The sequence below is a fragment of the Pteropus vampyrus genome, unplaced genomic scaffold (assembly GCF_000151845.1).
Source record: "Pteropus vampyrus isolate Shadow unplaced genomic scaffold, Pvam_2.0 Scaffold103, whole genome shotgun sequence".
NCBI lineage: Eukaryota > Metazoa > Chordata > Mammalia > Chiroptera > Pteropodidae > Pteropus > Pteropus vampyrus.
The window spans coordinates 4,412,217-4,427,155 of record NW_011888884.1 but is presented as its reverse complement, the minus strand read 5'-3'; the positions used below and the strand labels follow the sequence as shown (position 1 = coordinate 4,427,155).

The 14,939-nt window shown below is 34.3% G+C and overlaps 1 protein-coding gene across 7 annotated transcripts in view; it reads left to right on the top strand.

Moving 5' to 3' along the window:
* FKTN (fukutin) overlaps positions 1-14,939 on the top strand; it is a 64,341-nt gene that overhangs the window by 21,259 nt on the left and 28,143 nt on the right. For all 7 annotated transcript variants that reach the window (XR_002781523.1, XR_002781522.1, XM_023533481.1 and 4 more), the window contains 4 exons: positions 6,447-6,724; positions 7,394-7,526; positions 12,514-12,643; positions 14,645-14,778. Coding sequence is in view for 5 of the 7 variants with exons in the window: in XM_023533481.1 (XP_023389249.1) it covers positions 6,447-6,724; positions 7,394-7,526; positions 12,514-12,643; positions 14,645-14,778 (675 nt within the window). In the remaining 2 variants the exon portion in view is untranslated. The remainder of the gene's footprint in view (positions 1-6,446; positions 6,725-7,393; positions 7,527-12,513; positions 12,644-14,644; positions 14,779-14,939) is intronic.

Here is a 14,939-nt window from a genome sequence, read left to right as displayed (position 1 = left end):
GTAATACACTGGCCGATGAATAGGCTATTATAATGTCAGTGTATCCTATTTTCAACAAGACATTTTTCTTTCTTGTAAACAAAATGAATTACTGAAGGCCAGATGAAAATAGTCATCTCAATTTAGAATTAATTGAATTTAGAGTCTATTGGACATCTCTTTCCAAGGAGCATTTATAACAACCTGGAAGGCATACTTACAAGGTGAGTTATAGAATTTCTCCTTCACCCTGACTTAATCTATATTTATAGTAATAATCATAATGAAGCCATCATTGTGTTTATCACGTTTGTACTTAATACCAAGCTGAAAGAGATTCATTCAACAAACATTTAATACCTTATTTGTACTAATGTCTGTCATCTAATCATCTTTCTTTTAAAACTATTTCTTCTCCTTTTATTCTCCTAGTGTAAAGCATAGAAAGCAGTAACATAAAAGGAAAAAATTGATTAGACTATCAAAATTTAAAGCTTCTGCTCATCAAAAAACACCATTATGAAAATAAATAGATGTGCCACAGACTAGAAAATATTTGCAAAACGTGTATCTGACGAAAGACTGGTATCATGGTAAAGAACTTCAGCAACTCCACAATAGATTTTTTTGTGCATACTTTTTATCAAATTCGGGAGGTATCCTATTCTTGGTTTGCTGAGAGTTTTTAATCATGAATAGGTACTAAATTTTATCAAATACTTTTTCTGTTTTGAAATTATCATAGATTTTCCCCCTTTATTCTGTTGATACAATGAATTTCATTGATTTTCAAATGCTCTCTTGTTCGTGGGATAAACCCTACTTGGTCAAGACATTTACTTTTTGGATGTCTTTTTTTTTTTTAACTACTGGAATTGACTTTCAAGTGTCCTATTAAGTATTTTTATACCTTTATTCATGAAGGATGGTGATCTATAATCTTTCTCTATGGAGAGGCATACATCCCTTTGAAGTCATGATTGCTTTGACTGAAGTCCGCTTTTAAGCAGTAATGTGTACCCCTTATTCTATTTATCTTTGCTACTTTTAGGTTTTATTACTTCTAAGTGGGACTTAGTTTGTTTCTATTCTAATTTAAAATTTTATTTTTTTAGTAGAGGACTCTACTTACTGCCCACCAGAATTGTATCTAAAAATATTACAGTATTAGAAAAACTATGTGAATGGCTAAGCAGGCAATGTATTTTAATTGGGGTCTTTTCCTTAGAAAGATTATTAAGCAGTATTATAAATATGAAGGAAAGTGGCATATAAAATAGGTTTTTGGTTTCCAAAAGGTTTACTGATTTTTAAAAGCTAATAGATCTGGTATTTCCTCTTGTACTTTTGCTTGAACAGATTTAGCTAATATCAAGAGAATAATTTGTAAGCTTGACGTTTTCATCTCTGATACTACTTTTTCTACAAAGATTTTCTTATTCTTTTGACATATAGTTAATTAATAGCTTACTGTTCTGTACTTTATAATATGTTGCATATATTTTTACTATAGCGTATTTTATCTTGATTTATAATTATTTGTTCATCTTCCTCAGTAGACCGCATACTTCTTGAGGGTAAGGACCAAGTATCATTATTTTCTTAGCATATTAATAAGGATGGTATCTATCTAGTACACACTCTATGTACTTATAAAATTAATAAAATTTAATAAGATAGATTGTTGTATCAGTTTAATAGAATTAAGGGAATTCTTTTTTTTCTCAAACAGCGTGCAGTTAAAAAATTTATTATGCTAACAACCAGCCAAAATGTACCTGTGTTCCTTATTGATCCTTTGGTTCTGGAATTGATTAATAAAAACTTTGAACAAGTCAAAAATACTTCTCATGGCTCCACTTCAGAATGCAACTTTTTCTGCGTTCCAAGAGACTTTACTGCATTTGCTCTTCAGTATCACCTATGGAAGAATGAGGTAGGATGATTTGCTTTCAGATAATGGAATGTGTCTTTTACAAAAAATATGGAATTAAACCAGTTTAAAAGGTAAAATATTACTATTACAATTTTTTCTACAAGTTTTTATATAAATTGTATCAGGATATTTTCAGCTGTAAGTAACAACACAGTTACTAGCTTAAGCAAATAGGGAATTTATTTTTCTTGTATAACAAGTGGTTAAAAGGTTGACGGCTGTGGTATTAGTTCAGCTGCTCACTGACATCAGGGCTTGTGTCACTGAAGTTCTTTCTTCATTTATCTCATCATCACAAGATAGCTCTCATGGCTCCAAGGCACCACATTCATGTTCAAGCTGGAAGATGAGAGGAAGGGATAGTGGTACTATCCATCTTCTGAAGGAAAAATTTTCTCAGAAGCTTTTGATAAACTGCTTATAGCTCACTGTCCAGAACTATGTTCATATGTCTCCTTTTTGTGAAGGAAGCTGAAAAGATAGGTTTTTCGCATTTCCATCATTGTAGGCAGGCACGTAGGAAGGGATTTGGCGATGAGTTTTCAGTATCTGCCACGTAAGGTATATGTGACGGTAGCATCCCTCGTCTATAGCACCATTCTTTCCACTTTGTAAGTGCACAGTACTTGTTTGGTACTCAAGTGGGGTGCTTCTTAGGTGTATCCAAAATTTGAACTTATATTTTTATCCTGCTTAATGGTTACAGGCAGTAGTCAGACAGTAATAATAATAGTAATAATAATAAAGGCTCAATCACACATGTCAAAACTTTGCTTACTTCTTTATTTGGAATACCCCTAAAATCCCAATTTCACTGTTTTTTTCATTCTGAGGAGTTGTTACTCAAGTAAGAATAAGAAAATTAACATCAGATTCAATGAACTAAACTGGTTAGTCAGCCAGCCACGATAGACTGTGCACTAGTTCTGCAGATGAATCTGTTTTAGTTGTGTTGACCTCCGATAGGTGGGGTTACACTCCAGGGCAATGATGTGGTCTGAGAAAGCAGGATAAGCTACCCGTTTTCTTGATTCCCCTGGGCTCTTACCCTGGGCCTCAAAAGAATGAGCTTTGACATATTGCTGGCCTGTGGTTCTTGTTTTTTCTTTCTTCTCAATTTTATATTTTGAAAATATTTAAACTTACGGAAAAGTTGGGACATGGTATTTTAAATGTAATTTTTTACTTTTTAAATCATAATAATACTAGTACTAAGTTTAAAAAGTCAGATAATAATGCAGAGCTCATAATGAAAAAAAATAGTATCTACCTCTTCTTTCCCCACCCATTATTCCCACTCCCAGAGCCAACCACTTCCCACTGTGTCTACCTTGTTTATCTTCTCATCTATAAATGAAATACTTATGCTTCTATTTTTGATATTTCATATTTAGATTACGAATTATTAGAATTTAGCTGTTATATCTACTTTGTCTCATTTACACACACACTTCTCCCACTATCATCCTAAAATAACAGTATCACAATTTATAGTTAAATCAGTAGTCAGTGTTTACCTTATTATGAAAATATAATCACACAAATGATGCCTAGTTTACTCTGATTATATTCCTTTTCTTATACAACTTTTTTCTTCTTTGTTGTTTGCTAGTTTTCTTTATATCTATTAATAATCCATTTGTGAACTCTGCAACAGAAATATGAAACTCTCAGTATGGTCTATCATATCAGGTAATCTCAGTTCCAATTTTCCTTTCTTGGTGACATATTCCTAGAGCTCTTGGACTTTCTGCCCTCATACAGATTGATTTGCCCTGCAAATGTTGTTCTGTAACTCCTCTTCACATTTGAGGAATTCCCTTCTGAGAAAGGGTGAATGGGAAGTTGAAACCTTGCATATCTGAAAATGTTTCTTTTTACCTGCACATTTGATTTCTAATTTGGCTTATATAGTAGTTAGCTTCTGCTGTGTAACAAATCACCCCAAAATTTAGTGGCTTAAACAACATCCATTTATGTACCTCATGATTCTGTGACTTAGCAATTTAGGTAGGATTCAGCTGGGCCTTTCTGGTCTCAGCTAAGCTCACTTATGCAGCTGCTAGTCAGCTAGGCAGCTGTGCTTCCTCTGGATGGCAGGTTTTCAGGTGTAGTGGTGGAGGTGCTTGGGCCTTTTGTTTTTCATTAACCAGGCTAGTTCAGGCTAGTTGAGAAAGCAAAAGCCTGCAAGGTCTCTTGACATTGTTAAAACATTAAAATTTCTTATCTGTTAACATGAAATATATGTCCTTTAACTTCAGGTATCCTTTGATGTTATTTAATAGAATATTCTAATTTTTCTTACAGATTTTACACATCTTTTGTAAGATTTCTTTCTTGCTACCTTATAGTTTTTTGTGGGGGAGGCAGGTATTTTTCTATTTTTCTCTTTTATTTCCAGTTCTTTATTATAGGTGAATGAGATGCTTTTGACTTTTGTATTTTGATATTGTTTCTCAGCAACTATACTGGACTCTGAACTCTATAGATAACTTCCAATAGTTTTTCCCTTCCCCTCTCTCTCTCTCTCTCCCCCATCCTCTTTTCCTCCCTTTCTTTGTCTTTTTCTCTCTCTTTGAATATTGATCATTGTATTCTCTGCATATTGTAGTCTTTGCTCTATGATTTTTCATCTCTTTTTCTAATGGTTCCATTTTTAAACAAAATCTTTAACGCCATTGATTTTTAAAATATTTTTACTTGAAAGTTTTATATTTTTATTTTCTAAGAACTCTGTGTACTGTTTCCTATAATAGCATTCTTGTTTTATGGGTGCTGTTTTGTTTTTTTTGCTGTGCAGATTTTAAAGTTTTGTTTGTTTAAAAAAGTTTTTTGCTCCCTGCTGCATTTTGTTTTTCTAAATCCCTCTTTCTCGTTTTTTGGGGTTTTTTTTTTTTGGTATGGTTATTTGTTTTATTTGTTTTTCATGATACAGATTTTCTACAATATTTGTTGATCTTTGTCTTTCATATTTAAGAATAAGGCACTGAAAACCAATTGGAAGCTTTTTGTTATGGTCAGACCTCATTAATTGGTGGGTTTCACTATAGGATAATAAGAGCATGCCAGCATTTTCACTGGAGAGACTCCCAAATGTCATTCCTATTGGACTGTTTGATTTCCTCATAATGAAAAGCCTACAAGGTTTATAAGTCCTTTTTACAAAGAGTATATATAATGTTCCTTTATTTTCCCAAAATGAAGTTTGTAGAAATTATAACCTATCTGCATATATAATCTCCCAAATCAATATAGTGTCTTAACTCTAATAAAGTAGAAATAAAAGGAAATGTATATTTCGGTGTTTAAATGCTCAGGCATGACCATACTGGAAAGCATACTAAAATAATTCAGATGCTTGCACTTATTAGTAGGACCACTGAATGTGATAGCTTCAAATATTATTGAATATATTTTTACTAGTGTGGTTTTCCAAAATAATGAACAAGTTTCCAACAACAACAGAAAAGAAAAATTGTCTCCCCTTTAACATGGCTATGGTATTCCTAGGAAATGGAGGCTCAGATGATTATAAACAAGTTTATCACTTTGTAATTATCTGATAGAACATTTGAAATTATGCAGGACACAGGATAGATTTTTCAGTGTTCCTGACCTAGGCCTCTAAATGCCAGGCATGTCCTCTTCAGTCATTATGATAACCAAAAATATCCCCACAGATTTCTAAAATGTCTCTTGGATACAGTACCACTTGCCTTGACAACTGATACTTTAGAAGAAAGGGAATATGCCACAGTCGGCAAAATGGTTATGACCAGAGCCAATGGAAGAAGCAAAAGGCCAGCAATATCCAGAATAAGAACACCGGTTGACATTTATCCTTTTATACATATGACATCATGCAGAGCCCTTGGATGTTCCTCCCTAAAACTTCTCCCAAGGTAGAGCTAATTAGATTAGTAGATCTAATTACTATAGACTTAATCTGCATGCGATTTTTCTTAATTAAGACCATTATTATAAAGTGCACAAATCACTGCAAAGGCAACTGGGAGTAGATTTGTGCAGTTCAGACGTGACCTAGGCCTTTTCTTTGTCTCAGTCTGTTTTCTAATGATTTGCATTATGGTGGGCTTCTATTATGGTAGCAGATGAGATATAAACTGAGTTGAAACGACTACTTTTTTCAAGCACGTTTGAAGATAAGGTTAATATAAGTTAAATTGAGAATTACAAGTTTAAGTGTTATCCTTATATGTTAACATTTATTTTATAGGTACTAATTAGAGAACACTAAAATGAGCATCCTCATTCCAGGGGACAATGTTTGTATTTATTTTCATAAAGAGGGTCTTTGAACACATCTTCCAAGCTATGTAGTTTCTCTTTTAGGTACTTTCCTTTTTTCTCCCATCATCTCCTTCTCCTCATCACCCTCATTTTTAAGTCTTCAGGCAAAGAACAGATTAGCACAAAAATATGTGTGGCTTAATTCAGTGTAAGAATCATTTTAATTTTGCTACTAGTATTTGGTTTTAAATATTTATTCTTGCTGTTTCTTTGGTTTCAGGAAGGCTGGTTTCGGATAGCTGAAAATATGGGATTTCAGTGCCTAAAGATTGAGAACAAAGATCCCCGGCTAGATGGAATAGACTCACTTTCTGGAACTGAAATCCCCCTGCACTACCTCTGCAAATTGGCCACTCATACCATCCACTTGGTGGTCTTTCATGAAAGGAGTGGCAACTACCTCTGGCATGGCCATCTACGACTCAAAGCCCACGTTGACAGGAAATTTGTTCCTTTTCGAAAGTTGCAGTTTGGTCGGTATCCAGGAGCTTTTGACAGGTAAATTCAGAGTCTAAATGGGAAATGCGAAAGCTATATTGTCTAGTCATGAATTCTTACCTTTTTTTTTTTTTTTAACATTTAGTAATTAAACCTAATATGCAGTTCACATAAATCAGTTTTGAAATGTAAATATTTAACAGGAAGAAACTCATACACAAATGCACCAGGGAATTTATATGAGAATATTCATAGCAACATGGTTCTTAATGCCCCCAACAAGATGTTGCATATTCATACAATAAAGTGGTACTGTAGGGCAGGGCAGTGAATGCACAAGCACTCTGTACAATGACATAGATGAATCTACAATGTTGGGTGGTAAAAGCAAGGCATAAAAGAATTCAAATCTTATGGTTGTAAAAATTTCAACACAGGATAAAATATGTTCATGGGTATACACTTATGTAGTAAAAATAGTCAAAAGATACAAACTTCTATTTATGAGAGAAATAAGTTCTAGGGATGTAATATACAGCAAGGCGACTATAGATAACACTGCCGTATGGTATATTTAAAAGTTGCTAAGAGTAGATCTAAAAATTGATATCTGAGATAATTGAAGAAAATATGCTTGATGTTTACTATTTTGCTTATGTTATATATTTTGAGGAGGCTGCCAGTGCTCTGGGTTAAGTCTTTAAAATAAATCTTAACTTTTGTTTTCAGGCCAGAGTTACAAGAAATTACTGTTGATGGACTAGATGTTCTCATTCCAAAAGATCTAATGCACTTTCTAGAAGAAATACCACACTCTAGGTTTATCGAGTGTAGGTATAAAGAAGCTCGAGCATTCTTTCAGGTTAGAGATAACCAGATATTATACTTTTTAAATTAAAGGATGTGTGTTTGTTTTTAATATTTCGGGGCAAGGGGATAAAGAGATGGAAAAAAGGTAAGGACACATCTTTTTTGATTTATCTATTTTCTTCTAGGTTGTTTTAATGTTTTAAAAAAGTAGACTAACTTTAACCTTAAAACCGTTTGATACGGTTTGATATTTATGGAGACCTTGTTGGATGGTTTGATATTTATGTGGCCTTGTTATATTTGGATAGATTTTGATAGGTTTAGCATTGGCTTCTGCTTTCAGTTAGGATTGCCCATCAACTTTATGAAAGATGGTGTGTTCTGTTCTTGAAGCAATCGAAGGAGGACGAAGCCACTGTAGAAGATAGACCATGTGAAAAAAGTCTTAGAAAAGATTTCATAGAAAATACAGTTTTTCTCAGCACTGATGCTGAATATGAATTTTTCTGTGTGTTTATGAAGGTTCTGAAGATAAATGCTATACAAAGACCAGGTGCTTTTGAACTTTACTTTATTCAGCTACCCTAGCTTTCAATTCAATAAACATTTATTGAAAACCTGTTTCCCAGGAACTCTGCTGACTCTGGGGATACAAAGATGATGTCGAAGGGCATGAAAGTTCAGTTCTAAGAGGTGACATGAAACAGAAATACTGGGAATACAGTGAGATTTACAGTGGGGTTTCGATATCCTAATTCTTCCACTTGCCCTTTATTTTCTGGGTCCCCTTTCGAAAAAAGCTATATACACAAGGACAGGAGCAGATGGGAAAATGAAGTGCCAGCTATATCATCACTGGTCAAATGCTCAACACCTGCAAACACAAAGTTTTTCTAATAGGCTGTGCTGGCCCCAGGATCTAGGCCTGATGGCCAAAGTGGGCCTTCCTAACCCCAACCCCTTAAATCTGTAACTGTAGAGCTGTAAAACATACCCAGTCAGCCTCATGGATAAAAAGCTGGAAAACCACATGTTTGGATGGGCCTGCTTTAGCAGGCAAGTGCTGCCCATCATATCCCCACCACATAGTAACAAGAAGCAGAAGAGATGCAGTCTGGTGCTTTCACTTGACCACTCACTCACTCTGTTTTAAGGGAATTCTGGTTGCCACCTCTGTCGTAGCAGTTATCACAGTGAACTGTGAATGTCTGCCTTGTTCCCTACTAGATTATGTGAACTTTTTGATAACAGGCATTTTATTTACCTCTGTGGCCCCAAAATCTAGCATGGTACCTGACACAAAGGAAAGATCTTATAATTATGGAAAAATGCATGAAGAATAAGGTGTTCATCTGAATCAAGTGATTTTTTTTTAGGGACATTTATTAGAGCTACTCCATTGCCTACAAGCATTTGCCCAGACTCATTTTGTTGATCTTTGTGGGAAGCCAGTATAAAATGTAAAATGTTTCAAATATTGATAAATCGTTAGTATAGTGTCATTTTTTAATTCCATATTTTCATTCTATTGAAATTTTGAGGGCAAACAATCACATTTGAGTAAAGAATATAGATGACTAATGCTCAGAGGGCTTATCAGTTTATCATAGCCTCATAGTTTTGGTGTTTAAAGTACTATCACATAGCAAGACTATAATACTGTCTAGAGGTTTATATTCATAGCAGTATCAGGTGGAACTTTGGATTCATTCTTCACCATGTTATCTGTGTCCTCACTGCAGCAAGACAGATTTGTGATTCCTAATTTGTTTTTCTTTTCTGCTAATGTGTTGGTATTACTGATATATATTGCCTGATGGGACTGATAACTTTTTTACTTTTTATGTTCTTAAATGTTTCATTCTTCATCATTTCTTATGTTAGAACCATGATTAAAATACCAGAAGGGTCTGTTTTCAAATTGAAGTGAATATACATAACTTTGAACGCTTGATGGCGCCAAACTGTTGTAAATACAATGCCTAGTGTAATACAAGAAATGAACAAATCTAAAAATATCATAAAGCAGCCTCCTAACAGTCTTTTTTAAAAATAATAATTGATTTGGAAACATTCTCAAACTTTCAGAAAAGCTGCATATGCAGTACAAATAATTTTCTTTTTTCTGAACCATTTGGGAGTAAGTTGTAGACCATATATACCCCACAACCTTAGATAATTTAGTGTTTCCTAAAAGTAAGAACATTCTCCTGTCAGTCTTAATACAAAAATCAGGAAATTAACACATAGATTATTACTGTTTAATCCCCATTCAGAGTTGTTCTAATTGCCCCAGTAATGACCTTTATCAAAATAGGATTCAGTTCAGAATCACATGCTGTGTTTAATTTTCGTCTCTTTAGCCTCCTTCAGTCTCGAATAGTTTCACAGTCCTTTTTTGACTTTCACGGCTTTGATGCTTTTGAGGATTACAGGCCAGATATTTTGTAAATTGTCCTTCATTTGGGGTTTGTCTGTTTATTCCTCACATTAGATTCAGGTTATACCTTTAGTAGGAGTAACGTTGAGGTGATGCTGTGCTCTTCTCATTACATGCTATTGCATGCTGCATGATTTTGAATTGTCCCATTACTGTTGACATTCACATTAATCACTTGATTAAACTTCTATCTGCTGGCTTCACCCCTGTGAAGTATCTATTCTTTTTGTTATTAATAGGTATTTGGCATGAAAGTACTTTAAAACTATGTAAATATCACTAATATCATCATCATACCTCTAATTTATTTGGTTATATCAGATGAACTCATGGTTTTCTATTTTTTTCAATGAGTTATAGTCCGTTATTTTCATCCTCAAATTGTTCCATATTTGGCCATTGTGAACCCATTTACAATTGCTTTTGTGTCTTTTTGACGTGTTTCCATCATTTTTTGAACTCTTTCTTGCCTTTTGGTACAGGACATTCTAGGTTTATTTTGTAATTTCCCTGCCACAACCCTGGAATCAGTCATATCTCTGAGTCCTGTTTCTTTTTAGAAGCTAATATCTGGATGTCAGGTGAGCTTGTTGCCATTTGGGTTTTGCTGCACACAGGCCCCCTCAGTGATAGGAGTAATGTGTGTGTAAGGTGTGCAAGTGTATATATGTATACACTCTAACACATATAAGGGTTAGTTCTAAGAAATGGAATCTCTAGGAGTATCATATTAGGAAAGGTATATCAAGGTGAGGGTATGTCCGTGCAGGGGGCAGCCTCAGTAGAGTGTAACTATCAGAGTAATGTTTTTGTAGAGCACAGAGTTTTCATACCTGTTAATTAATTTAATCCTTTTGGTCACTGTGAAATAAGGCAAGTAAGTGTTTGCTTTAACAGATAAGAAAACCGAGGTCTCGAGATGTTAGCTATGCAGTCATTATTGACTGAGCATAAACTAAATCCTGGGGCTCCGAACCCCTAGCTCCAGGCTTTTCCCACTACAACAAAGATAGAAACCTGCATCTTTCATTCCAATTGTATGTATGTTCTAAGAGAAGTTATGTCTCTGAGGGTGTTTTTATCTTGAAGGGATCCTGTGTAATTCGTATAATCTGGAGAAGGCAACTTATCTTTAGGAACCCCACTTTCTTCCAAGGGCTGCTTTTTGCTTAAGATCCCTGTAGTCTTTCTAGGAACTGATTCATCCTGCCATATTGTAAAAGAATGACAGGATATCTTAGGATATTGTAAGCATGGGAGGAAGCTGTCAGTCATTTATTCATTTATCCATTTATCAGTATGTGTTACATATTAAGTGCAATCTAAATTTGTACTTACAGTGATGGAGAGATTCAGTACCTATCCTTAAGGAACCATTTTTATAGCCTAATGGAGGAAATATAAATAAAGTGAACAATTAGAATTGAATATGATAAAAATTATAGTACAAGTATATATGAGTGCTAACAGTTAAAATAAGCTCATGAACAGATTATTTTATTTGTCTTTGTCTGTATCTAGTACCAAACATAATTCTTGGCTTTCTAAATGTTGAATTTAAGAGGAACACTGGGAGAATAAATACATACGTCTTCTTGGGAAAATCAGGGAATGTTTCCCTAAAGGTGGAACTGAAACCTGAAAGATTTTAGAAAATAACATATATAAAGGCACAGAGGATTGAAGAGTTGTGGTGTATTTGGGGAACTACAAATTATCGCTGTAATATGAAGTACAAGGAGGATGAAGTTCAGGCTGGGCCAATAGTCAGGGACCAGAACTCAAACGTCCTTGTCTGCCATGCCAAGAAGCTTAGACTTTGTCCCATAGGTAGTGAAGCATCCCTGAAGAATTTATGGTGCTTTCCTCAATTCCAGAACACTCTAAAAAGGAAGAAAAGCAAGAAGACTAAGTAAATGATAATATTATTTGTATAGAGCTTCACAATTTGTGAGACATTTTTCTGTCATCTATTATTTTATTAAATCTTCACAGTAGTCCTGCAAAGTATAATTATTATCCTTTAATTCCTGATGAGGAAGTTATATCTAAGAGAGGTTTGTTCTTTGTCTCATTCTTTCATCAGATATTCAAGTACTGCTCTGGGTGCTGGAGATAGAGTGGTAAACTAAACGAAGTCACTTCCCTCAGAGAGCTTATATTCTGAGATGATATGCCCAGGGTCGCAGGCAAAAAGAAGCGAGGCTAGACTTGAACACGGATAATCTGATTTGAAATCTCAGGCTGTTTCTACTCTACTGTACAGTCTCGAAAGACCAATTACATCAGTGAATTAGTGCATTAGTTCTCAGTGCATTTGTCCAATCTGCTCAATTGTGACGTGGAGAAGGGTGTTGATAAGGATGTAAATCTTACCGTTTGAGAATCCTGGTTATATTTCTTCCCCTTAACTTGTCTCTTCTAGAATCTGCTCCTATAGTCTTTATAAAATGTGTGTGACTAACAGGGAACTATGAAACTTCATTTTTATAATAGGAAACTATATGGGGCTAATTTTTAATTTTAAATTAGAAGTCACGGAAATAGTTTTAGCAATCTAGAAATGGCTTTAGTAGCTGACTATTTATTATATCTGTAGCAATACCTTGATGACAACACTGTGGAAGCTATGATGTTTCGGAAGAGTGCAAAGGAATTGTTGCAGCTCGCAGCCAAAACATTGAAGAAATTGGGAGTACCGTTCTGGCTGAGCAGTGGAACTTGTCTAGGTAAAATTCTTGTTCCTTTACGTTTGTCTTTGTGTCACTTCGTTCTCTTTAGCTTCAGGGATGACTACTTGAGATAGATGACAAAATATCAGTGGTATTTGAAGTGCCATATTTATAGATAGAATAAACGTAGTGCATGGAGCAACGATTTATTAATTTCTTTGAAGAAATTAATTTCAGAAACATAAACATGAATCAGGAAGGTCATAATCTGTGTTTACCAAAAATAATTTGTGTGTATAAAATTTATATCAGAACATGTAGACTGATTCTCAGGTAATTCTTAGATTATCATTTTATCATTTCTGTCAAAAAGATTATTGTTGCCTTTTAAAAGAAAACAACTCTATTCAGTGTCGTTACTTAAACACACAGACAACTTGCACTGCACCAACAGTTTCTAATGAGAGGAGGACTGAAGGGGACTGTCATGAGGTCCTCCACGAACCTTTTCCAGGTCATCGATGGTGTCGCCGATTGGGCATCACTGCCTTACCATGTTCTATTCATTCCGAGATGGGCAAATGGAGACTTTTCTGGAGTCCTTCGGCAAGTTGCTGTTAGAATCTGAGAAAGATTTCTGGTTCTCTTTCCTCTATCTGTTAGATCAGACTTCTTTGAATTTAGAATTATTTAGAATCTTAAATTTTGTTGTTTTTATTCTCTCTTGTTTATAACTAGTTCGTTACAACTATATCTGTTCTTTCTTGATTATAACTATATTTGTACAAAAATTAATTCTGCTTCTGCTTTTATAGGATTGCCATATAATTTATTTTCTAATTCAAGAGACTTTTAGAGTGAAAGGGAGTCCCATTAATACTTTTGTTGGTACAGCAAGCATAAACTGTATGTGGTTATCCTATCTACCAGGCTTTGTGGAAAATTCACAATTCACATGGTTCTTGCTGTCAAGGAGCTTATAGCTCGAGTAAACCAAAAAAAAAAAGTACATCTCATACATGTATGTGGTATGTGCTTTGAGGTTTAACTTTTTGAAGCAAAATTGTTTTATAGGCCGTCATGAGAAATACTTCTCAGTCATTTGTCATGATTTGTTTAGAGTTTTTAGCCCCATGGTTTTCTTGATTTGGGGGCATTTATAAAACGGGGGAGTTGGATTAAGGAGCCTTGCATTTTTAATAGTTTATGATTCTTTGATAGATATATAGATTTTTCTCAAACTAGAGGAGAGACCCCCATTCTAGGCTTCTAAAGATCCATGTTAAAATAAAGTGAAAGTTGAGAATTACGAACAGTTTTGCCCGATAGTAGTACCTATAAAGATAATTGTAGACATTTATTTACTTTTTAAATAATTGAGATGGAAGGCTTAAATGGATCGTAGGGGAGACCCAGGAGCCCTTAGTAATATTAATGGGTAAATTTTGTGGGGTTTTTTTTTTAGAATAGTATTATAGCACATGATTGAGAAGTGGATATATAGCGAATACCTAGAAATACCTTTTGACAGGATGCTGAAAATTGAGATTGATACTACTCTTCTTTATATGATCCATTAGATATGAGCTGTTCAGAGCTGTTAGATTCTCTAAAACTGCTCAAGAAAGAGATATTGTTTAACCAAAAGAATTAAATTATATTTGTTAGCAGATCTTAAAGGCATCTTCATTACAGGTTTATGATTAAACATTCTCAGAAGTAACGTAATTCTTTGAAGTGAATGGCCCAGTTAACATTATTAAAGCTAATAATTTATTCAGAAATTAAAATATTCATGAACGTTTTTGAGGATTCTGAGTGCTCAGACTGGTCGAAATGAAGGAAGGAAGGGAGAGAGGGAGGAGGCGGGGAGGACAGTTTCTTTAGCAGGTGGGTTCTTTAACCACAGATTTTAGTTTGAGATTTAAGTTTTAAAGAAATTATTTTAGTAAAACACCCTAAGTCTAATTCTATGAAATAAGGATCGTCCATTATGATAATGACTAATTTTTTCCAATCTAAAGTTTTTAAAAAGTTTTCTCATTTATTTTTTTTTAGGATGGTATCGGCAGTGTGGTATTATTCCTTATAGTAAAGATGTTGACCTAGGAATTTTTATACAAGATTACAAATCTAATATGATTTCAGCATTTCAGGATGCAGGACTTCCACTCAAACATAAATTTGGGAAGGTCAGTAATAAAAATCCACTTTACCTCATAAGTAACACCTTCAAAAGTAAAGTTTATATTAAGCAACTCAGAAATGGTTAAGAACATTGCATGCATCATTTTATCACTAAGTATTGGCCAGGATGAGTTCAGCAGAAGCTTTTTACCACTTGTGACCTCTG